Source organism: Crinia signifera, chromosome 12 (genome assembly GCF_055691185.1).
Source record: "Crinia signifera chromosome 12, ASM5569118v1, whole genome shotgun sequence".
Classification (NCBI taxonomy): domain Eukaryota; kingdom Metazoa; phylum Chordata; class Amphibia; order Anura; family Myobatrachidae; genus Crinia; species Crinia signifera.
The window spans coordinates 2,915,112-2,933,936 of NC_139228.1; the positions used below are offsets into that span (position 1 = coordinate 2,915,112).

Below are 18,825 nucleotides of genomic sequence, written 5' to 3' on the forward strand. Positions count from 1 at the left end.
AAAACAGGCTACAAATTGCTACATATTGCACTGGAGAATGCCAATGCGCATTTCGCTGACTAGCTTTTTCAAGGCGTTACCCTAGGTCTAATAGTGCTACCCTAGGAGCTAATAGTGTGTAATGTGCGGGCTGTGGGTATCAATTGAATGGTGTACAGGCAGCAGACGTGGCAGTTATATACATCCTAGGGCTGTATATCCCCCCTCCAGGTGTACGTAGACCCAGGGCATGATGGAGTGTGCTGCAGCAATGACCTCCTACATCTATACCACCATATGTTATTCCATAACCATACTTGCCTACCTGACCCTCTCCATGCGGGAGAAAATGCTCTGTTCCTGGACTTCCCTGGTAATGTATGATTGCCAGCACCTGTGGTGAAACACCTTTACCTAGCTCCCCACAGGTGATGGCAATCATACGTTACCAGGGAAGTCCAGGAGCAGAGCATTTTCTCCCGCGTAGAGAGGATTAGGTAGGCAAGTATGTCCACAACTAACACACAGCACAACATCACCAGATACACACAGGCCACCACCATTTGCACTAGGCTGGCACACTATACAGACAGCTCCTCTCCTGCTTTGCAGTATTAGAACATCAGTCAGTGTCTGACATACGAGGTACATGTACTGAACAGTAATGACGCAGTCTCCGGCGTGTCAGAAATCAGCCTTTATTTGCATATATTGCAATACAAAGAGTTGTGGAGCGTTGTACAAAACACAGTATATTGGTCCAGTACCAGATGTGGAGACCTAGTTAGGTAGTAATAAGCATCGATAAGATATAGTTATATAAAAAATGTCATTTATACAAGAATATACTGTTCTGTTTCCAGCCTCTGCTTCCTGCAGCGGTTGGACATATTGCTTGTCATCTGTATAAAATATTCCCAGGGATACGTGTGATGTCACAGGAATGGCTGGTACCGCACCCGTGGAAAATCTCCACATATGCCCATCTTTATTATAGATGCTGGAGGTAAGCAGGAACCGGGGAAATGCCAAACCAGATCCAGCAGAGGAAGAGGCTAGACTATGGCCCTCCAGCTGTTGTGAAAAGTCCCATCATGCCTTGCCACAGTTTTGCTACGAGGGAATGATAAAAAAAAATATGGCAAGGCATGATGGGAGTTCATGTGTAGTTTCACAACAGCTGGAGGGCCACAGTTTGGACATGCCTGATAAACCACCTCCAGTGACCCAGCAGCACCTCCTACAGATGGAGATATAATGCAGCATCCAACAAGCCGGCGTTGTCCGCACTGCGTCTCTGTGATGTTGCAGCCGATATGCTGAATGCTTCCTATAATGTGCGTAGGTGATGGGTGCACTCGAAGAGGAGATTTCCAACTAGGTAAAACCCATTCTACAGCCCTGATTTAAGAAAATGAATTGGTCTGTGCAGATGTGAGGTTCAGCTGTGGCAGTTCCCTTGTGCTCATCAGATATATATATAAATGAATAAGGAACATTTTCTAACATATGACAATGACTTTTGGTATTGGCATGTTTTGTAGGGTTAGTATCTTCCTACAGTCAGATCTGTTCTGTCCTTCTATGTGAATAAAATAAGGTTACCCCCATATTTACCAGTCGATGCAATGGTTACTTCCAGGGTAGGATAAGCACCCTTCCTAATAATGGCTGTTTCTCACTTTGTGAAACCTGATATACAGTATCTGGCCTTAAGGCAGGCTCGTACAAACCGTGGCCCTCCAGCTGTCGTGGCACTACACATCCCAGCATGCCTTACCATCATTTTAGCATTCCCAAATAGCAAAACTGTGGCAAGGCATGATGGGACTTGTAGTTTCACAACAGCATGAGGGCCAGTGTTTGGACATGCCTGCACTAATGGGTACATTTATTAAAACTTCTACAATTAAAAAAGGTGCTGTTGGCTATAGCGACCGATCAGATTAGGGTGATCATTTTCAAGGATGCACTAGAGAAAAGATATGCAGAATCTGGTTGCTATGGGCAACAGCATCTCCATTCATTTTTAGAAGCTTTAGTAAGTGTACCCTTAGAAGTGCCATAGTAATACTGTACAATAGAGAAGGGAAGAGCCCACCCAGTAGTAGTGTTAAGCCCCCCATTCACTGGTCGGACCTGTCTGATGCACACGGCAGATCTGATTTCGCTTGTACTTTCCCAGGAGTCCTTCTTCCGATTTAGCACTTGGTATAATCACATGAAATAGTACCGATGGGGAGTTCAGGAGAAAATCGCATGTGACATGTCGCAGGTGCGTAGAGAGAGTCGCGATGTCCACCTGACGCATGCGATCCCGATGGATTTTATGCGCAGTAGCATCTAACTCCAAATCCTATCTGATAGGTACAGGGCCCTGGTTTTCAGCCAATTCCTCAGCCCGATATAGTCGGTGAAATTGGGCAAAATCACTCTAGTGAATGGGCAGCGAAATGTTCACATGTGGGAGTAACCTCATTTTATTAAGCCAGAAGAGATGTGTGTCTCAGCAAGTTGTTTCCAGTGTATGCCCCTTTCTGTTACTGTGGCCTGTCTACTACCCCCCATCACGCGATACACAACATTCTATCTGACGAACCGTATGCTCTCTCTGGCATGTATACATGTAACAAACCACTGACCTAGAAAGCTACATTTTGTAAAATATAAAAACTGTTAAAAAGTAGAAAAACAACAACAAATAAAATCGCTTTCAATACGGTCACAGCCCTGCAAGAGACGGCGGCGTCGGATTGCAGGCTGCGACTTACTGTAGCTATCAAAATATAGAATATATATATATAAAACAGATAAGACACACAGAGCGCTAGTGTTTAAAAAAAGCTGTACAGGGCGCACTTGTGCAAAGGTAATGTGCAAAGGTGTAAAACTGGTGTTTCATTAGTGTCAGGCACTGTGACTGGCGACATAAAGGAGAGGGCCCGGTCACACCAATGATGTGACTGCCCTATATACGACTGTAAACCTGCATGCTGGTATACTCCCTATTCCTCCGATGGGAGGAGGACCTTATAGTGTACATTACCGGAAACACCAGAGGTCTCTTCTTCAGTAACACCAATAGTCCTTCGCCTGAAAAGTCTCTATCCAGACCCGGTCTCAATGCAGATATTGCTACTGCCGTGTGTTCTGCATTGTGCCCACTAGGTGACACCAGTGAGGCTTCCACTGTACACTGTACGGTATGTGAGGTATTGTCATGTCGCCAGTCACATGTAGCAGGTGTGGGGCGTGGCCTAGCAGTTGGAGGAGTGTATGTTCCCCAACTGGCCAGCAGCCAGCATCAGGATATCCTTCTTCTCCTTGTGGTAGCGCAGCTCCTTCCCAGCTAGCCGGGCTTCGTCCAGCTGCCTCTCTGTGGATGCCAGCTCTCTGGTCAGGGTCCCTGGATTGTCCTGCTCCCGATTGACCCAGTCCATGGCCATCTGGTTCCTCATGTCATCATCCAGTGCCCGGTGAGAGTAGTGAGCCAGTACCTCCTGGACAAGACATAGGGGTCAGAACCAATGGTAACATATAACACCCCCCTCCCTGCTGGTGTGTAATATACATGCAGGAGGGGTCCCTACCTGGCGGGAGCACTGGCGCTCTCTCATGGCCTTCAGACTGCCGTTCCAGTGCAGGAGTTGAAAGACTGTCATCAGCTCCTAGAGAGACACATAGATAGAAAGGTGGTCACAGGGGCCTGGTGACAGCTACCGGAGATACAGTCCCGGGCCGGGACACCGCTGGTAACAGCTGCCCGAGAGGTAGCCATGGGCCGGGACACCGCTGGTAACAGCTGCCCGAGAGGCAGCCATGGGCCGGGACACCACTGGTGACAGCAGCCCGAGAGGCAGCCCCGGGCCGGGACACCACTGGTGACAGCTGCCCGAGAGGCAGCCATGGGCCGGGACACCACTGGTGACAGCTGCCCGAGAGGCAGCCCCGGGCCGGTACACCACTGGTGACAGCTGCCCGAGAGGCAGCCCCGAGCCGGGACACCACTGGTGACAGCTGCCCGAGAGGCAGCCCCGAGCCGGGACACCACTGGTGACAGCTGCCCGAGAGGCAGCCCTGCACCGGGACACCACTGGTGACAGCTGCCCGAGAGGTAGCCCTGGGCCGGGACACCACTGGTGACAGCTGCCCGAGAGGCAGCCCCAGGCCGGGACACCGCTGGTGACAGCTGCCCGAGAGGCAGCCCCGGGCCGGGACACCGCTGGGGACAGCTGCCCGAGAGGCAGCCCCGGGCCGGGACACCACTGGTGACAGCCCCTGAGAAACGCTCACCCACATATACGCTTCCCCTCATACACATGTGGGGTCTCATCTCTAACCAATCTCTGTGGGTGTGGGCTGCCATATCTATTAATAAATAATACCCTTTATCTCTCCTTATCCCCACCCGTAGCAATGGAGCTCAAGAGAACAACCCTTCCAAGCAAAGGACTCTAACCATATAAACGCTCAGACAAATCCCATCCAGCCACCAATGTCTCCCCTCCTCCCCCTACACGTCGCCCTGGGGTCTCTGACTTCCCAAGTTAGCGCTCATGTGTTTCCCAGCTGTGTCAGTCATACATGTGGTAAGAATTACACATATAACGCATGGAATGGGATTGGCGTACTCGGGACATCGCAGCTTGTTAACATTTCTGTTAATGTTAACCATTTGCCTCACATTATAGAGATGATGCCAAGATACACGTACGGCCATATTCAGCGCTGCACATGTGACGCAGCGTCTGAATTTGTGACCGAAGAAGCCTCACTGGGCGGTGGAGGGGCATTCTCATGTAGGATAAGTGTACTGACGGAGTACAGACATTACAATGGGACAGTGCAGCGCAGGGATCCATCGGATGTCTGACACCGGTATATCGCCTTGCAAGTATGTGCAGATGATAAGGATGGCTAATCGAACAAAGATAAGGATGGGGCAGAGTGGACGCACAGTTATATCAATGCACCTGACACCTATCCAACAAAGGACATGAGCTGGAATTAAATGTACAGTATATACACTTGGGGGTATATTTACTAAAGTGGAAATATTGAGTATAGATCCATTCAGATTCTAGCACTTTCTAGAATAGAATAAGCTCAGGGGTTCTCAAACCTGGTCCTGAAGACCACAATTCACGTTTTCCAGGTGACCCGGCAGGTGCACAGGTGCTGGAGATTAGTAAATAACCCACTAGATGATATTGTTAAGAATTTTGTCCATTCCGACTTGAATGTTCCAGCAGCGCCTTCTCGTGGCAGCAGCCATACACGGAGGAGGGAGGCCTGTACCTGAAACTCCAGCATGGATTTCCCCTTGTTGGATTCCAGCATAAAGCGGAAAGCTCCGATCCCTGTATTGGGGTTATCCGCTTCCTCACGATTACCCTGAAAAACAAAAAAGAAACCACCACAAATCAGTGAAGATCCTGCCGGGAACATCTGCAGACTGTCACACAGCACGGATCATCTGCTTCGAATCAATGAGAAGACAAATAGAATGGGGAGAAGGAGAATGGCCCAGCTGGAGAGGAAGGACGCCACACAGCGCTGGCACTAATCAGCCCCAGAAACCCTGACAGTGTTGTGTTAATAGAACGCAGACCGGGAGATGCTAAAATTAAGCCACTGAGGTTTTTTTTAATTCCCATTAATATGTATTTGTGCTGCATTTTGCAGAGAAGACGACCCAGTACAACGCTCCTGGGAACGGTCTCCTGGCGCTTGGAGAGTTATGGATAAACACATTCCACCATATAGCCGTCATTGGGACTTGTACAGCGATTCCAGGCATGTTTCCTATAACCGTCACATGTGCTACAAGGAGAGGGCTTAGGGACACTGGGAAGTACAATCAGACCCCTACCACCGGGTATAGCTGCATAGATCAGCACTGGGAAGCACCCAGATCAGGCAGTACAACCAGACCCCTACCCCAGGGTATAGCTGCATAGATCAGCGCTGGGAAGCACCCAGATCAGGCAGTACAATCAGACCCCTACCACCGGGTATAGCTGCGGAGATCTCAGCGCTGGGAAGCACCCAGATCAGGCAGTACAACCAGACTCCTACCCCCAGGTATAGCTGCGGAGATCTCAGCGCTGGGTAGTACAACCAGACTCCTACCCCTGGGTATAGCTGCAGAGATCAGAGCAGGGAAGTACCCAGATTGGCAGTACAACCAGACTCCTACCCCTGGGTATAGCTGCAGAGATCAGCGCTGGGAAGTACCCAGAATGGCAGTACATCCAGACTCCTACCCCAGGGTATAGCTGCAGAGATCAGCGCAGGGAAGTACCCAGAACAGGCAGTACAATCAGACCCCTACCCCAGGGTATAGCTGCAGAGCTCAGAGCAGGGAAGCACCCAGATCAGGCAGTACAATCAGACTCCTACCACCGGTTATAGCTGCAGAGATCTCAGCACAGGGAAGTACAACCAGACTCCTACCCATGGGTATAGCTGCGGAGATCTCAGCACAGGGAAGTACCCAGATCAGGCAGTACAACCAGACTCCTACCCCCAGGTATAGCTGCGGAGATCTCAGCGCTGGGAAGTACAACCAGACTACTACCCCTGGGTATAGCTGCGGAGATCTCAGTGCTGGGAAGTACAACCAGACTCCTACCCCTGGGTATAGCTGCGGAGATCTCAGCGCTGGGAAGCACCCAGATCAGGCAGTACAACCAGACTCCTACCCCAGGGTATAGCTGCGGAGATCTCAGCGCTGGGAAGTACAACCAGACTCCTACCCCTGGGTATAGCTGCGGAGATCTCAGCGCTGGGAAGCACCCAGATCAGGCAGTACAATCAGACTCCTACCCCTGGGTATAGCTGCGGAGATCAGCGCTGGGAAGTACAACCAGACTCCTATCCCTGGGTATAGCTGCGGAGATCTCAGCGCTGGGAAGCACCCAGATCAGGCAGTACAATCAGACCCCTACCCCTGGGTATAGCTGCAGAGATCAGAGCAGGGAAGTACCCAGATTGGCAGTTCAAGCAGACCCCTACCCCAGGGTATAGCTGCAGAGATCAGTGCAGGGAAGCACCCAGAACAGGCAGTACAACCAGACCCCTACCCCAGGGTATAGCTGCAGAGATCAGCGCAGGGAAGTACCCAGAATGGCAGTACATCCAGACTCCTACCCCAGGGTATAGCTGCAGAGATCAGCGCAGGGAAGTACCCAGATTGGCAGTACAACCAGACTCCTACCACCGGGTATAGCTGCGGAGATCAGAGCAGGGAAGCACCCAGATCAGGCAGTACAACCAGACTCCTACCCCAGGGTATAGCTGCAGAGATCAGCGCAGGGAAGCACCCAGAACAGGCAGTACAACCAGACCCCTACCACCAGGTATAGCTGCAGAGCTCAGAGCTGGGAAGCACCCAGATCAGGCAGTACAACCAGACCCCTACCCCCGGGTATAGCTGCGGAGATCAGAGCAGTGAAGTACCCAGATTGGCAGTACATCCAGACTCCTACCCCAGGTATAGCTGCGGAGATCAGCGCAGGAAAGCACCCAGAACAGGCAGTACAACCACACTCCTACCCCCGGGTATAGCTGCGGAGATCAGCGCTGGGAAGCACCCAGATCAGGCAGTACAACCAGACTCCTACCCCTGGGTATAGCTGCAGAGATCAGCGCAGGGAAGCACCCAGAACAGGCAGTACAACCAGACTCCTACCCCTGGGTATAGCTGCGGAGATCAGCGCAGGGAAGCACCCAGAACAGGCAGTACAACCAGACTCCTACCCCCGGGTATAGCTGCAGAGATCTCACCGCTGGGAAGTACCCAGATCAGGCAGTACAACCAGACTCCTACCCCTGGGTATAGATGGAGATCAGTGCAGGGAAGTACCCAGATCAGGCAGTACAACCAGTCTCCTACCCCAGGGTATAGCTGCAGAGATCAGAGCAGGGAAGTACCCAGATCAGGCAGTACAACCAGTCTCCTACCCCAGGGTAGAGCTGCGGAGATCAGCGCAGGGAAGCACCCAGATCAGGCAGTACAACCAGACTCCTACCCCTGGGTATAGCTGCAGAGATCAGCGCAGGGAAGCACCCAGAACAGGCAGTACAACCAGACTCCTACCCCTGGGTATAGCTGCGGAGATCTCAGCGCTGGCAGAGGCGGGGTGTTACCTGCATTATGAACACAGCTAGAACTCCCCCATGCTCCTCTTACATTGAACGTTGCTAGGGCTTCGCAGACGCTCTTCTCAATGAACTCATCGGTAATCCTGCGGGACGGGTGCTCGTTAAACACGGAATTCATTAGTGCAATCTTCGCAGCACTTCTCCTGGCCTCAGCTTTAGTTGGACAGAACTGTGAAGGAGAAAGGGAGATGAGGGAAAGGCAATAAGATGTATATTCCGTCACCATGGTTACCACATACACTCATTCTTTGTTTTAGTCTCCTTGTGTGTTTATTGTCAGACTGATCTGTCTGTGTTCGGTTCCCTCCTGAAAGTAACCTAAGCACAGTACAGAGAAGCACTGTACAACAGAGAATCAGGACACTCATTTGAAGGGACCCTAACCTCCATCAACTTTATTGGCCATGTGTGCTTGCGCACACTAGGAATTTTTTGCGGATTTACAGTGCATCATCAAGCAGGGATGGGGGGAGGGGGGGGGGGGGGGGGAGAGAGGACATTGCATACATTACATTGAGGACATTACATGTAGGGAACACATACCCGCCGAGCTGCACAGCGCCTAGGCAGCCAAACAGCGCCTAGGCATGTGCGAGCTGCCACCAGACCTCTCACTGCGCACGTAACAGCGCAAATATGTAAGCTGAATCCCAAGGCTATCAGCTTGGCACATGCTACAAAGCTGGATGGATCCCACAGTCGATGCCGTTTGTGCTCAGCACCACAGTGCTCGGGGGTCACAATAAGAAGCGCACACCCCAGGAACTGTCATTTCTTGCAGCCGCTTCTTGTACACCATTTCTGTCACATAGAAAACCGTACCTGGAAGCTCCCGAAACAACTTCCCCCAGGCAGGGTGACGTAGCAGACGTAGGGCGGACTGTTAGATGGCACCATCTCATAAACCACCAGGGCTCCATTTTTAAGGTCTGCCCCCCGCGTTTGCTTCATCTGCCAGAATTCCTGCAACGCTTCCACCACGTTAACTGGGGGGAGAAAGAGAACAGGGTAATGGACATGCAGCAGGTAGGCAGGATCATCATGTTCACCAACAGGATGTAACCAATCAGAAAGAGCGAGACATAACCCATAATCAGAGGGTTCGACACACAAGGGACGTGGGGCTTGGATAATGTTACTAAACTGCACCACACTAGGCCGCAGCACGACGGCGACAGCTTCGACCTATAGAGGCCAATCACTCGAGCCCTAATATATTCCGGATTAGCATCTATGACTAGAATGAGCAGCAGCATACGCCATAGTGGAGGGAGGCAGCACATGGCTCTGATTGCAGACAGGGAGGTAATGTCTCTTCTCCATGTGCTTTATTTATACATAATCAAAACATTTCAGTCCGCGGCGGGGGCGTGCAGTGTTCTGGCCAGACTGATCACATATGGCAGCGGGCAGAGCGTACAGTGCGATGCTCTGCAGCTTTGGCTGATTATCCCAGTGTCTCCAACCTGACCATACACAGAACATGGCTGCACAGCTGGGGACTGGATTAGGCACCATGCCCTCTTTGTTATCCTAAACATCCGTGCAGCTCTCGCCCCCTGACCATACATTATATGGACACATCTGGCCTGGGGACTGCACCCTGGGGACTGCCGTCCTGGGTCTCAGATTACTGCGCTGTGAATACAGGTCTCTGGGGACGGCGCTGCTCAAACACATAGTGCAGTCACAGAATCTGCTTTCTGGGTTTTATCACCTGATTGTCACGTATGCAGCACACTTCTGTCCCCTCTGCCTCTCCTATCAGTCCCCTGTAGGGTTCTCCAGCTACCCCCAAGGCCTCTCCTATCAGTCCCCTGTAATACCCCCCTGTAGGGTTCTCCAGCTACCCCCACGGCCTCTCCTATCAGTCCCTTGTAGGGTTCTCCAGCTACCCCCACGGCCTCTCCTATCAGTCCCCTGTAGTAACCCCCTGTAGGGTTCTCCAGCTACCCCCACGGCCTCTCCTATCAGTCCTCTGTAGTACCCCCCTGTAGGGTTCTCCAGCTACCCCCACGGCCTCTCCTATCAGTCCCCTGTAGTGACCCCCTGTAGGGTTCTCCAGCTACCCCCACGGCCTCTCCTATCAGTCCCCTGTAGTACCCCCCTGTAGGGTTCTCCAGCTACCCCCACGGCCTCTCCTATCAGTCCCCTGTAGTACCCCACTGTAGGGTTCTCCAGCTACCCCCACGGCCTCTCCTATCAGTCCCCTGTAGGGTTCTCCTGCGACTCCCACGGCCCCTCCTATCAGTCCCTTGTAGGATTCTCCTGCGATCCCCACGTCCCCCCGTAGAGCTCTCCTACAACCCCCAAGTCTCCTAGTAGAGTTCTCCTGCGACCCTAATGTCACCTGTGACTCCCGCATCCCCCCTTGTAGCGATCTCCTGCGACTTCCGCATCCCCCCTTGTAGCGATCTCCTGCGACTCCCGCATCCCCCTTGTAGTGATCTCCTGCGACTCCCGCATCCCCCTTGTAGCGATCTCCTGCGACTCCCGCATCCCCCTTGTAGCGATCTCCTGCGACTCCCGCATCCCTCCTCGTAGCGATCTCCTGCGACTCCCGCATCCCTCCTCGTAGCGATCTCCTGCGACTCCCGCATCCCTCCTCGTAGCGATCTCCTGCGACTCCCGCATCCCCCCTCGTAGCGATCTCCTGCGACTCCCGCATCCCCCCTCGTAGCGATCTCCTGCGACTCCCGCATCCCCCCTCGTAGCGATCTCCTGCGACTCCCGCATCCCCCCTCGTAGCGATCTCCTGCGACTCTCGCACCCCCCCTTGTAGCGATCTCCTGCGACTCCCGCATCCCCCCTCGTAGCGATCTCCTGCGACTCCCGCATCCCCCCCTTGTAGTGATTACCATAGTAATGTCAGTCCCTCCCTGTGGTACTGAGGATCATGTAGTCCCCCATCGTCAGTCATCTGCCCCCTCCCCTGCAGCCATCTGTCCACCCTGTGTGCCTCCCCCGCACCCGGAGCTCACCTCGTCCGTAGCCCTGGGTGTGTTTGGCGAAGCTTCGCACCACAGCCTCCACCGCTTCCCGCAGCACCGCCGGGTTTCCCGGACTCCCGAGCCCCAGAGCCCCCGGGACCCCCAGGCCGAGCGGAGGAGGAGGAGCCGTGGCCTGAGCCGCGGGGCTGCCGGTCACTCCAGGCCTCAGGGAGCGTAATGTTCCGCCGGACAACCCGACTCCGACCCCCGGCTGCAGCCGCTGAGGACGCACCGACTCCATGACCGGATAACGGGACTGAGAGGAACCGAGATGTCACTCAGCAGAGGGAGGGGCGGGGCCAAGCATCGCTATAGCAAATCACCATCCTCACCGACCAGATGTGGCGGGGTCTATAAGGCCGAATAACGGAACTAAGCTGCCACTCAACTAGTAAAGGGGAGGAGCCGAGCACCTCCAGCCAATCACCAGCATTATCTACCAGAATGGGAGGAAACTTTCCTGCCGAATAACGGAATCCAGAAAGAAATGTCACTCATAGGATTACAGGGGGTGGAGCTGAGGCCAACTCGCCAATCACCAGCTTTACAATCATAATAGGCGGCGGGGCTCCAACTAAGCTGTATCTGCATAACTATCATCCTGCACGCGAGTTCCATCCACCAATCACAATTCTGAGTCCGTGGCGAGAGGCGGATCCCAGGCGTGCTGTAGTCAGCTGTCAGCGGAGGGGCGGTCACTGAGTAGGTAGCGCTGTGTGGTTGCCGGGGTTACGGCTCCCCGGCTGAGCTTCGCTCTTTTGCTTTGTCTGACCCTCGCCGCGCCCCGTTCTCCACCCGGAAGTGTTGCTCTGAATTTTGATCTTTAAACCCGTACGGGACACGGGACACGGCGGGCTCATGGACTCCTGGGTCAGGTTCAGCGGCCAGAGCCAGGCCAAGGAACGGCTCATCAGGTGATCCCACTGCACTTATTGCTTCTAGCACACAGCCCTGCTCATGTCGCCTGGGGAACCACAAGTCTCAGCACTCCCCCTACCAGCCTGTGGATAATATATAGTCCAGAGGTGACAGCTTGTGTCTATCCAGCTGTTGTGGGACTACAAATCCCAGCAATCCCCCTGTCAGTAATATATAGCTCAGTGTACGTATCTCTACATTAAATGTAGGACTACAAGTCCCAACGGGACTATGTAAAAACCGGACCGGACTAGACTCCGGACCGCCGGACAGGACATCAAAATCTGCAGTCCGGAGCTTATAGGGTCCGGTCCGGGGCATGTCCTGTTGTGGGGTGTCTTGTCCAGGGGGGTCCCTGTGATAGCTATCACCAGGGACATGGGGAAGGGGAGATTACAGCCTCCCCCTGTGGTCCGGACCGTCCGGTTTTTGCTACATGCCCGGACCATACAGGGAGACTTTATTCTACCCCTCCTCCTCTACCTGGTGACAGGTGTCACAGGCAGCCCCCCAGGACAGGAAACCCACCGGACGCTACAAGCTCCAAAATGCAGAGTTTGATGTCTGGTCCGGGGGTTTTGTCCTGGTCCGGTTTTTACCCATACCCAGTCCCAACGATCTTATTTGTCAGCATGAGGGTAATATATGTCAGGGAGCACAGATTCATTAACCCTGGAGAAGTAATAAAGTAGGGGTGGCCATTGACTAGCGATAATTAAGAATTATTGATGGTCTGTAATCAATGGTAACTACTCTATCATTGCTGGGGGAGAAGCAGATGGTTTCCCACCATCGATGATACAAAACTATTCAATATTTGTATTTTATTTTTCTCCCGGGCGTTGAGACACAGAGCATCGGACTGCCCCGACACCTGTGAAACTATGCCCCTGTGCCCTTATTGGCCCGCAACTCATTGAACATTAAAGTAGGGGTGAGCATCTATGACAGTGGTTCCCAAACTATTTTGCATCACGGCACCCTAGATTATCAGAATATTTGTCACGGCCCCCTAGGTGCAAAGTTTGCTACCGAGAATTTCAGAAAACAATATTAAATTAAATATGTTGTGCTTATATGTCATCCTTGGGTCCAGTTATGTAGATTCACTTCTATTTAACCACATATTTTAAAACTGGAAGCCACAAGCACTGATTTTGTCTAATACATTGACCATAAATAATTTGAATCGGTTTTGGACCACCAAACCGAGGCACCCCTGCAAGTGCTGCGCCTCTGAGGCACCCCAGGGAGCCTAGGCGCACAGTTTGGGAACCCCTGATCTATGAGTAAAACTGTTGATGGCTCCCTTACAAATGGGCAGGGTTATTTATCAGTGATATCACCGATGGGTGGCCATCACTATTTTAAAGTGGCAGATTAAAACGCAGCAGCCAATCAGCTCCTGGCATTTCTGAAACACAGCCTGTAACCTGAGCTGATTGTCTGCTGCGTTATTACTGGCCGCTTTCAGGCTTAATAAATCGGCCCCTGTGTCTCTCCAACTGTTGTGGGACTCAGTGGCCATACCATATATTGTTCATTAGCTGTATTCAGCTGCTTGCTGCCGTGTCCTCCTGTCACTCCTGGAATTGTACAACATCATATGATGTGTGCTCAGCCTAAAAGCTGGATACATGCAGCACCATGTGTACCTTGCACTACATTGCAGGCAGCATGGAGGCAACAAGCTGCATCAGAAATTGCATACAGACCTGCCACTGAACTGGTCATGCTCTACTTGGCAGCATGGCATCTCTATCAATATCTTCTGATCGAGCGTGTACCGGGGCCAACCAGAAGACATCGCTGCACAGATAGTGCGTACACCAGGGTTGTTTACTTTTAAATTCTCTTCTCCCGGAGCAGATCGGAGAGAAGACTGTCAGCAGCACTACGCTTAGCCAGTATCCGGGAGGGTTGCCCACCTTTCCGATGAGCCTGGAGGGGGACCTGATTTTCGGAGCCTCCCGGACATTCCGGGGAGAGTAGGAAACCCTGGTGAACACACATAATGATTTGAACGATGAGTTGTTCAGATCCATCAGGCAGATCTCCTATAGGGGGACAGACTGTGACCCTACGCCCCTTTTTCCATTATTCTGTGATAGTGATGCAGACATTCTATATGTGGCTACTGCCAAGATGGAAGCTCCGTGTAGTTTTATTTCTGGGGAGGCTGAGGCAGGTCCAGTATAATTTCTGGGGGGGGGGGAGGCTGTATTCCATACCGTACCATCCGCTAGGGCATGAAGGGAGACTAGAATAGTGTGCTGGAAGCATGGCAAGTATAGCTGTACACTAATACGGTGTCTATGTCGATTTTCGTTGACATTCGGCACCCAAAAAATGTGAAAAACTCACGTTGTCCTTTTGAATGTCGACCTTCCCATTGTTGACATTGATTGGAAGAAGAGTAGGGACCGTTTTGTGTCGGGGGTTTGGACTGGGTGGGAGGTGTGTGCAGATATCTGATTGGGTATGAGTGGAACCCTCGGCGCCCCCTGTGTGATAAAGCAGCAGTACCTCTCTCCTTGTCATGTCGTGATTCATTAATGTGCAGAGCCACAAATGCAGCTACACAGAATAATGCGGAACATTTATTCTGTATGGTTATTATTATTATCCTGCGTATCCATCTCAGCGCTGCAGATGGTTGTTTGTCCCCACATCGCCCACGCATCCAGCACAAGGGCCTCTTTCTGCGCAGACATGAAGCATGCGTTTCGCATTTGTTTTGCTCTTGCGGCTGAGACATGTGATCGTATTATAGCGATGCATCTCAGCCATAGCCAGGACTGGCCATGATTCACTTTCCGTGTGCCCTCTTTTCTCCTGGCCACTTGCCCATATTCTGCTTCTGCAGTATGCTGTGCATGTCATCCCTGTTGTGTTTAGATTGCCAGCTCTTTGGGTCAGTGTAATCGGAGCTTTTCCCTTCTTTGTTGTAGAGCTGCCCAGTATGCCTGCACGTTGCTGGGGTACTCTCTGCAGAAGAGTGGAGCCAGTGTGGAACTTGTTGCGACTCTCAAAACCCTGGAGGCGCACCTGAGCCTGGGCCGGAAGTGTAAGTAGTGGGCAAAACTTGGGCCAACTAGCCCCTGGTAGGTAGCGATTCGATCATGGTCCCTCTTCTTCTCCGTAGTGTTTCGGTTGGGGAACTCTGTAGATGCCTTGGAATCGGCCAAGCGAGCCATTCACCTGTCGGATGTGGTCTTGAGGTTCTGCATCACGGTGAGCCACCTCAACAGAGCCATGTATTTTGGCTGTGACAACATCCTGTGGCTGGGGAAGACTGGCCTGTCTCGGGAGCTGGACCAGGAGAAGTGGAGCCAACGATCATTCAGGTTGGACCTCTGGTTTTGTCTCCCAATCCCCCATTGTGCTTGTCAGTATCTGTTTCCTCTGTGGACCGATGTGTATTGTTTGTACACCAGTATGACCAGTCTTCTGCTCCCTAACAAGGTTTGCTTTCCTCTCCGTAGGTATTACCTCTTCTCTCTCATCATGAACCTGACCCGGGACCTCTACGAGCTGAAACTCCTGATGGAGGTGGAAAGAGGCCAGAAGCGTCCGTCCTCTAAAGCTGCAGCAGAGAACGGGGAGGTCTCTTGTGGGAATCGGCCACCACACCAGCTCCTGGGGCCCCAGCTGCGTCTCCTCCTCCACGTCCTCCGCAGCAACCCCCCGCTTCTCCTAGATGTGGCCAAGAACGCTTGCGACCTGTTCATCCCCCTGGATAAGCTGGGACTTTACAAGACCAACCCTGGCTTTGTGGGGCTGTGTGGCCTGACGTCCTCTATACTGTCCATCCTGACCATTGTCCATCCCTGGCTGAAGCTAAAGCCATGATCTGGGCCACTGTCCCATGCTTAGCTCTTAATTCAACTTAATTAAGACCCTTGTGGAATTGGCCTGGCTGGGAGCTGGGGAGCTCTGTTGTAGCTTAATGGTTATGTCTGAGGCTGTGTACACCTAGGGACCATGGTGGGCCGGTGGCCAGGAGATTAGACCAGATGTGTGTGCACCTTGCAGGAGGGCCCAGTACCAACATAGGGAGAGCTGGCTGGATCGGGAGTTTGCACTGATGCCTCTATGCCGTACGGGCAGCACAGTCACCCTGCACTGTGCATGGGCTCCGCCCTGTAATCAGTAGGGGGAGGGGTTTGTGCTGCATCTTAACACTGCATGCATTTCTAAATCGCCCTTCTATACAAGTGTCACTGAGAATGTTGCATATATGTTATTGGGAAGAATTCTGCCTCTCGTCAGAACGAGGGCTCTCACTCGCCATTTGTTTTGCCTGCAGCTGAAATGCAAGCTATTGCTCTCTGCTATCAGCTTTAGGCAATTCTGGTGAACCCTGCTGTGTTTTCAGATGGTGGTATAGACTGCCTAGGTAACAACTGTGCAGACGGCCACTGATCTCTGAGTGGGGACTGATTTAATTACACATAAATGTTCTCAAGGGTTTTATTATTGATGTGTCATTTCCCTTTGCAGCCTGCAGGGGGCGCACTGTATCCACCAAACAACATGTATTCTCCTACTGAAAGCTTCGTTGTCAGGAAAAGCCTAACGCCTGTTATATGGCATAATGGCTGCACTCTGGCTGTCTGTAACCTCTTGTTGAGACGCTGTGCAGGGCTACCCTGTCATTGCCTTGTATTCCTCACCAGTCTGAAATCATGCCTCTGCTTCGGGGTGGCATCTAATAGATACTGTATGTGTTCTGCCCAAGACATTTCACCTGTACTTCTTGTAACTGTGAATTCAGCCTCCGTGCAGGTTACCGGCACCTTAGCACCCCCATCAGTGCTGTCGCCCTCTGTCACTGGCCCCCTTCTGTACCCGCACCTATCTATGTCACATGTAAAAGGTTCGGTAAGGACTGGTTACAGAACCTTGTTGTGCTGTAACCTATCCAATCAGGAGATAATCCTAGAAACCAGCAATAACCATATATATATATAACCATAACCATTAATCTGATCTCTCAGGCTCCTAAAAGATAACCTCTTCTCCTGTAACCCATAGCAACACATGTATAATAAGCGATGGTGTGCTGTAAGTATAACAGCTAGCCAGATCTTTACTTTTACCAGTCATCACCTGAGAAAACTTTGGTTGCTACGGGTTACTGCACATGGATGCAAACTAGCCAGGTGCCTGAAGATTACTATAGTAACCAGCTATAACCCTGTAATATGTGATAACTGGATATAACACCTTAGGTGGTTGTACAGGTTGTGGCTTGTACCCCAATGGGAATACTCGGATTGTAGCCTCTGATGTACAATGTAACACTTGCAAGTATTAGAGCCAATTGAATTATGTGAGAACCTGTATATAATGTGCTGTAATTTTGTATATAATCCTGGCTTCTGACCGCAGATTAAATATTCACGTTTTCCTCCCGTGTTTCTTTCTGTTGCACACGTGTGTGTGTGTTTCTGACAAACCGCGTACATAGGATGGTGGTATGGTGCTGCACTCTGACTTGGCAAAGAAACATTTACCTCACGCAATGGCTCTGTATGATGCCTAGGCCCTCTATACATGCACTCGCGGGGAACACAGCAGCCAACTGGCGATGGCACTAGCCCATGCAATGCCGATATGCTCACAGATTTTATTGCAGACAATGGAGCCGAACTGCGCATGCAGCCACTTCCTGTGAGGTAATAGGGGATGGCTAGGCCAGCACAAGCATGGTAATGATGGCGGCTGTGTCCTGCTCACGTGGAGAACCTGCACCGACACAGGGCAAGCGCAAGCTTCAATGGTGCACCAGTCGCAGGATGCTAAAACAGCGTTTCAGTTCTAAAAACAAAATGGGCTGCAGCACTAGCATAAATATACGGCTAATGTCTCCATGATCAAAGACAAAAAACACATGCTCAGATAGATGCCAATGACAAATCATCCGCAAAAACTGCAGCCGCCATTCGTAATAGCAATAGCACCTGTGGGCAGCATTGAGATGCACTCGGCCAATCAGAAGCCATGGGCATTTTACACTATGAATCACGCACCCACAAAACAGATGCCTCCTGCCAGTTGTGGTCTGTATGTGACTCATTTGAGTGAACTCACTGATAATAACGCTCACCTACGCGAGAGCCCTGTACCCATCCCCATTCCACCTCTTCGGGTAGGTTCTATGTGTGTGAAACGCGCGTTGTCCAGCATAGGTGCAAAATCACACACAATTCCTGGCTTAGTACTCCCCCTGCTTCAGCCCCTAAGCAGTTAGCAATTTGTTGTGGTATTAGAAGTACTATATGGCGCTGTCAGTGTAGTGGAGCCATATTCCCCAGTCACCAGGAGCTACGGCTGTTATAGAGCGCCGGGCACTGATATTGCTGTAACCTGCGGTTCCCACTGCTTGGATGTTGCCTGCTGTGACTGCTCTACATATTCACCTCATAGAACACTACTTCTGTATAGTATGGTCCAGATGTCCCCTTTGGGTGAGGTGTCCTGTACTTCAACCGAGGGTCTATCATTGTTCCTGGACCCTTATTTTGATTCACTTGGAAAGGCAAAATCCTTCTCAAATGGACAAAATCATGCGCACTGCAGGTGGGGCAGATGTATCCTGTGCAGAGAGAATTAGATTTGGGTTGGGTTTTACTTCAAACTGAGATCAGTGTAAAAATAATGCAGCCAGTATTTACCCTGCACAGAAACAAAATAACTCACCCAAATCTAACTCTCTGCATATGTTATATCTGCCCCCCCCCCTGCTGTGGACATGGTTTTGTCCACT

At 51.6% G+C, this 18,825-nt stretch overlaps 2 protein-coding genes across 2 annotated transcripts; one reads left to right on the plus strand and one right to left on the minus strand.

Moving 5' to 3' along the window:
• Positions 1 to 661: 661 nt before the first annotated feature.
• On the minus strand, positions 662 to 11,499 carry LIX1L (limb and CNS expressed 1 like). The gene is made up of 6 exons (XM_083166985.1): positions 11,127 to 11,499; positions 8,968 to 9,131; positions 8,174 to 8,314; positions 5,278 to 5,373; positions 3,570 to 3,647; positions 662 to 3,479 (listed from the first exon to the last, which is right to left on the minus strand). Exons 1-6 carry the CDS (start codon positions 11,374 to 11,376, stop codon positions 3,237 to 3,239), a joined length of 972 nt encoding a protein of 323 aa, XP_083023111.1. The 5' UTR covers positions 11,377 to 11,499; the 3' UTR covers positions 662 to 3,236.
• Positions 11,500 to 11,849: 350 nt separating this feature from the next.
• Positions 11,850 to 17,466, plus strand: PEX11B (peroxisomal biogenesis factor 11 beta). Its single transcript, XM_083166986.1, has 4 exons — positions 11,850 to 12,049; positions 15,005 to 15,120; positions 15,199 to 15,400; positions 15,539 to 17,466. The coding sequence occupies exons 1-4, from the start codon at positions 11,994 to 11,996 to the stop codon at positions 15,903 to 15,905; spliced, it is 741 nt and encodes a 246-aa protein (XP_083023112.1). The 5' UTR covers positions 11,850 to 11,993; the 3' UTR covers positions 15,906 to 17,466.
• Positions 17,467 to 18,825: the final 1,359 nt, after the last annotated feature.

Coding starts and splice junctions, on each gene's coding strand:
- LIX1L (XM_083166985.1), bottom strand. CDS start 11,376: ATGGAGTCGGTGCGTCCTCAGCGGCTGCAGCCGGGGGTCGGAGTCGGG. Junction 9,132..11,126: donor CACCCAGGGCTACGGACGAG/GTGAGCTCCGGG, acceptor TTCTCCCCCCAG/TTAACGTGGTGGAAGCGTTG. Junction 3,480..3,569: donor AGCGCCAGTGCTCCCGCCAG/GTAGGGACCCCT, acceptor TGTCTTGTCCAG/GAGGTACTGGCTCACTACTC.
- PEX11B (XM_083166986.1), top strand. CDS start 11,994: ATGGACTCCTGGGTCAGGTTCAGCGGCCAGAGCCAGGCCAAGGAACGG. Junction 12,050..15,004: donor GCCAAGGAACGGCTCATCAG/GTGATCCCACTG, acceptor TCTTTGTTGTAG/AGCTGCCCAGTATGCCTGCA. Junction 15,401..15,538: donor TGGAGCCAACGATCATTCAG/GTTGGACCTCTG, acceptor TCCTCTCCGTAG/GTATTACCTCTTCTCTCTCA.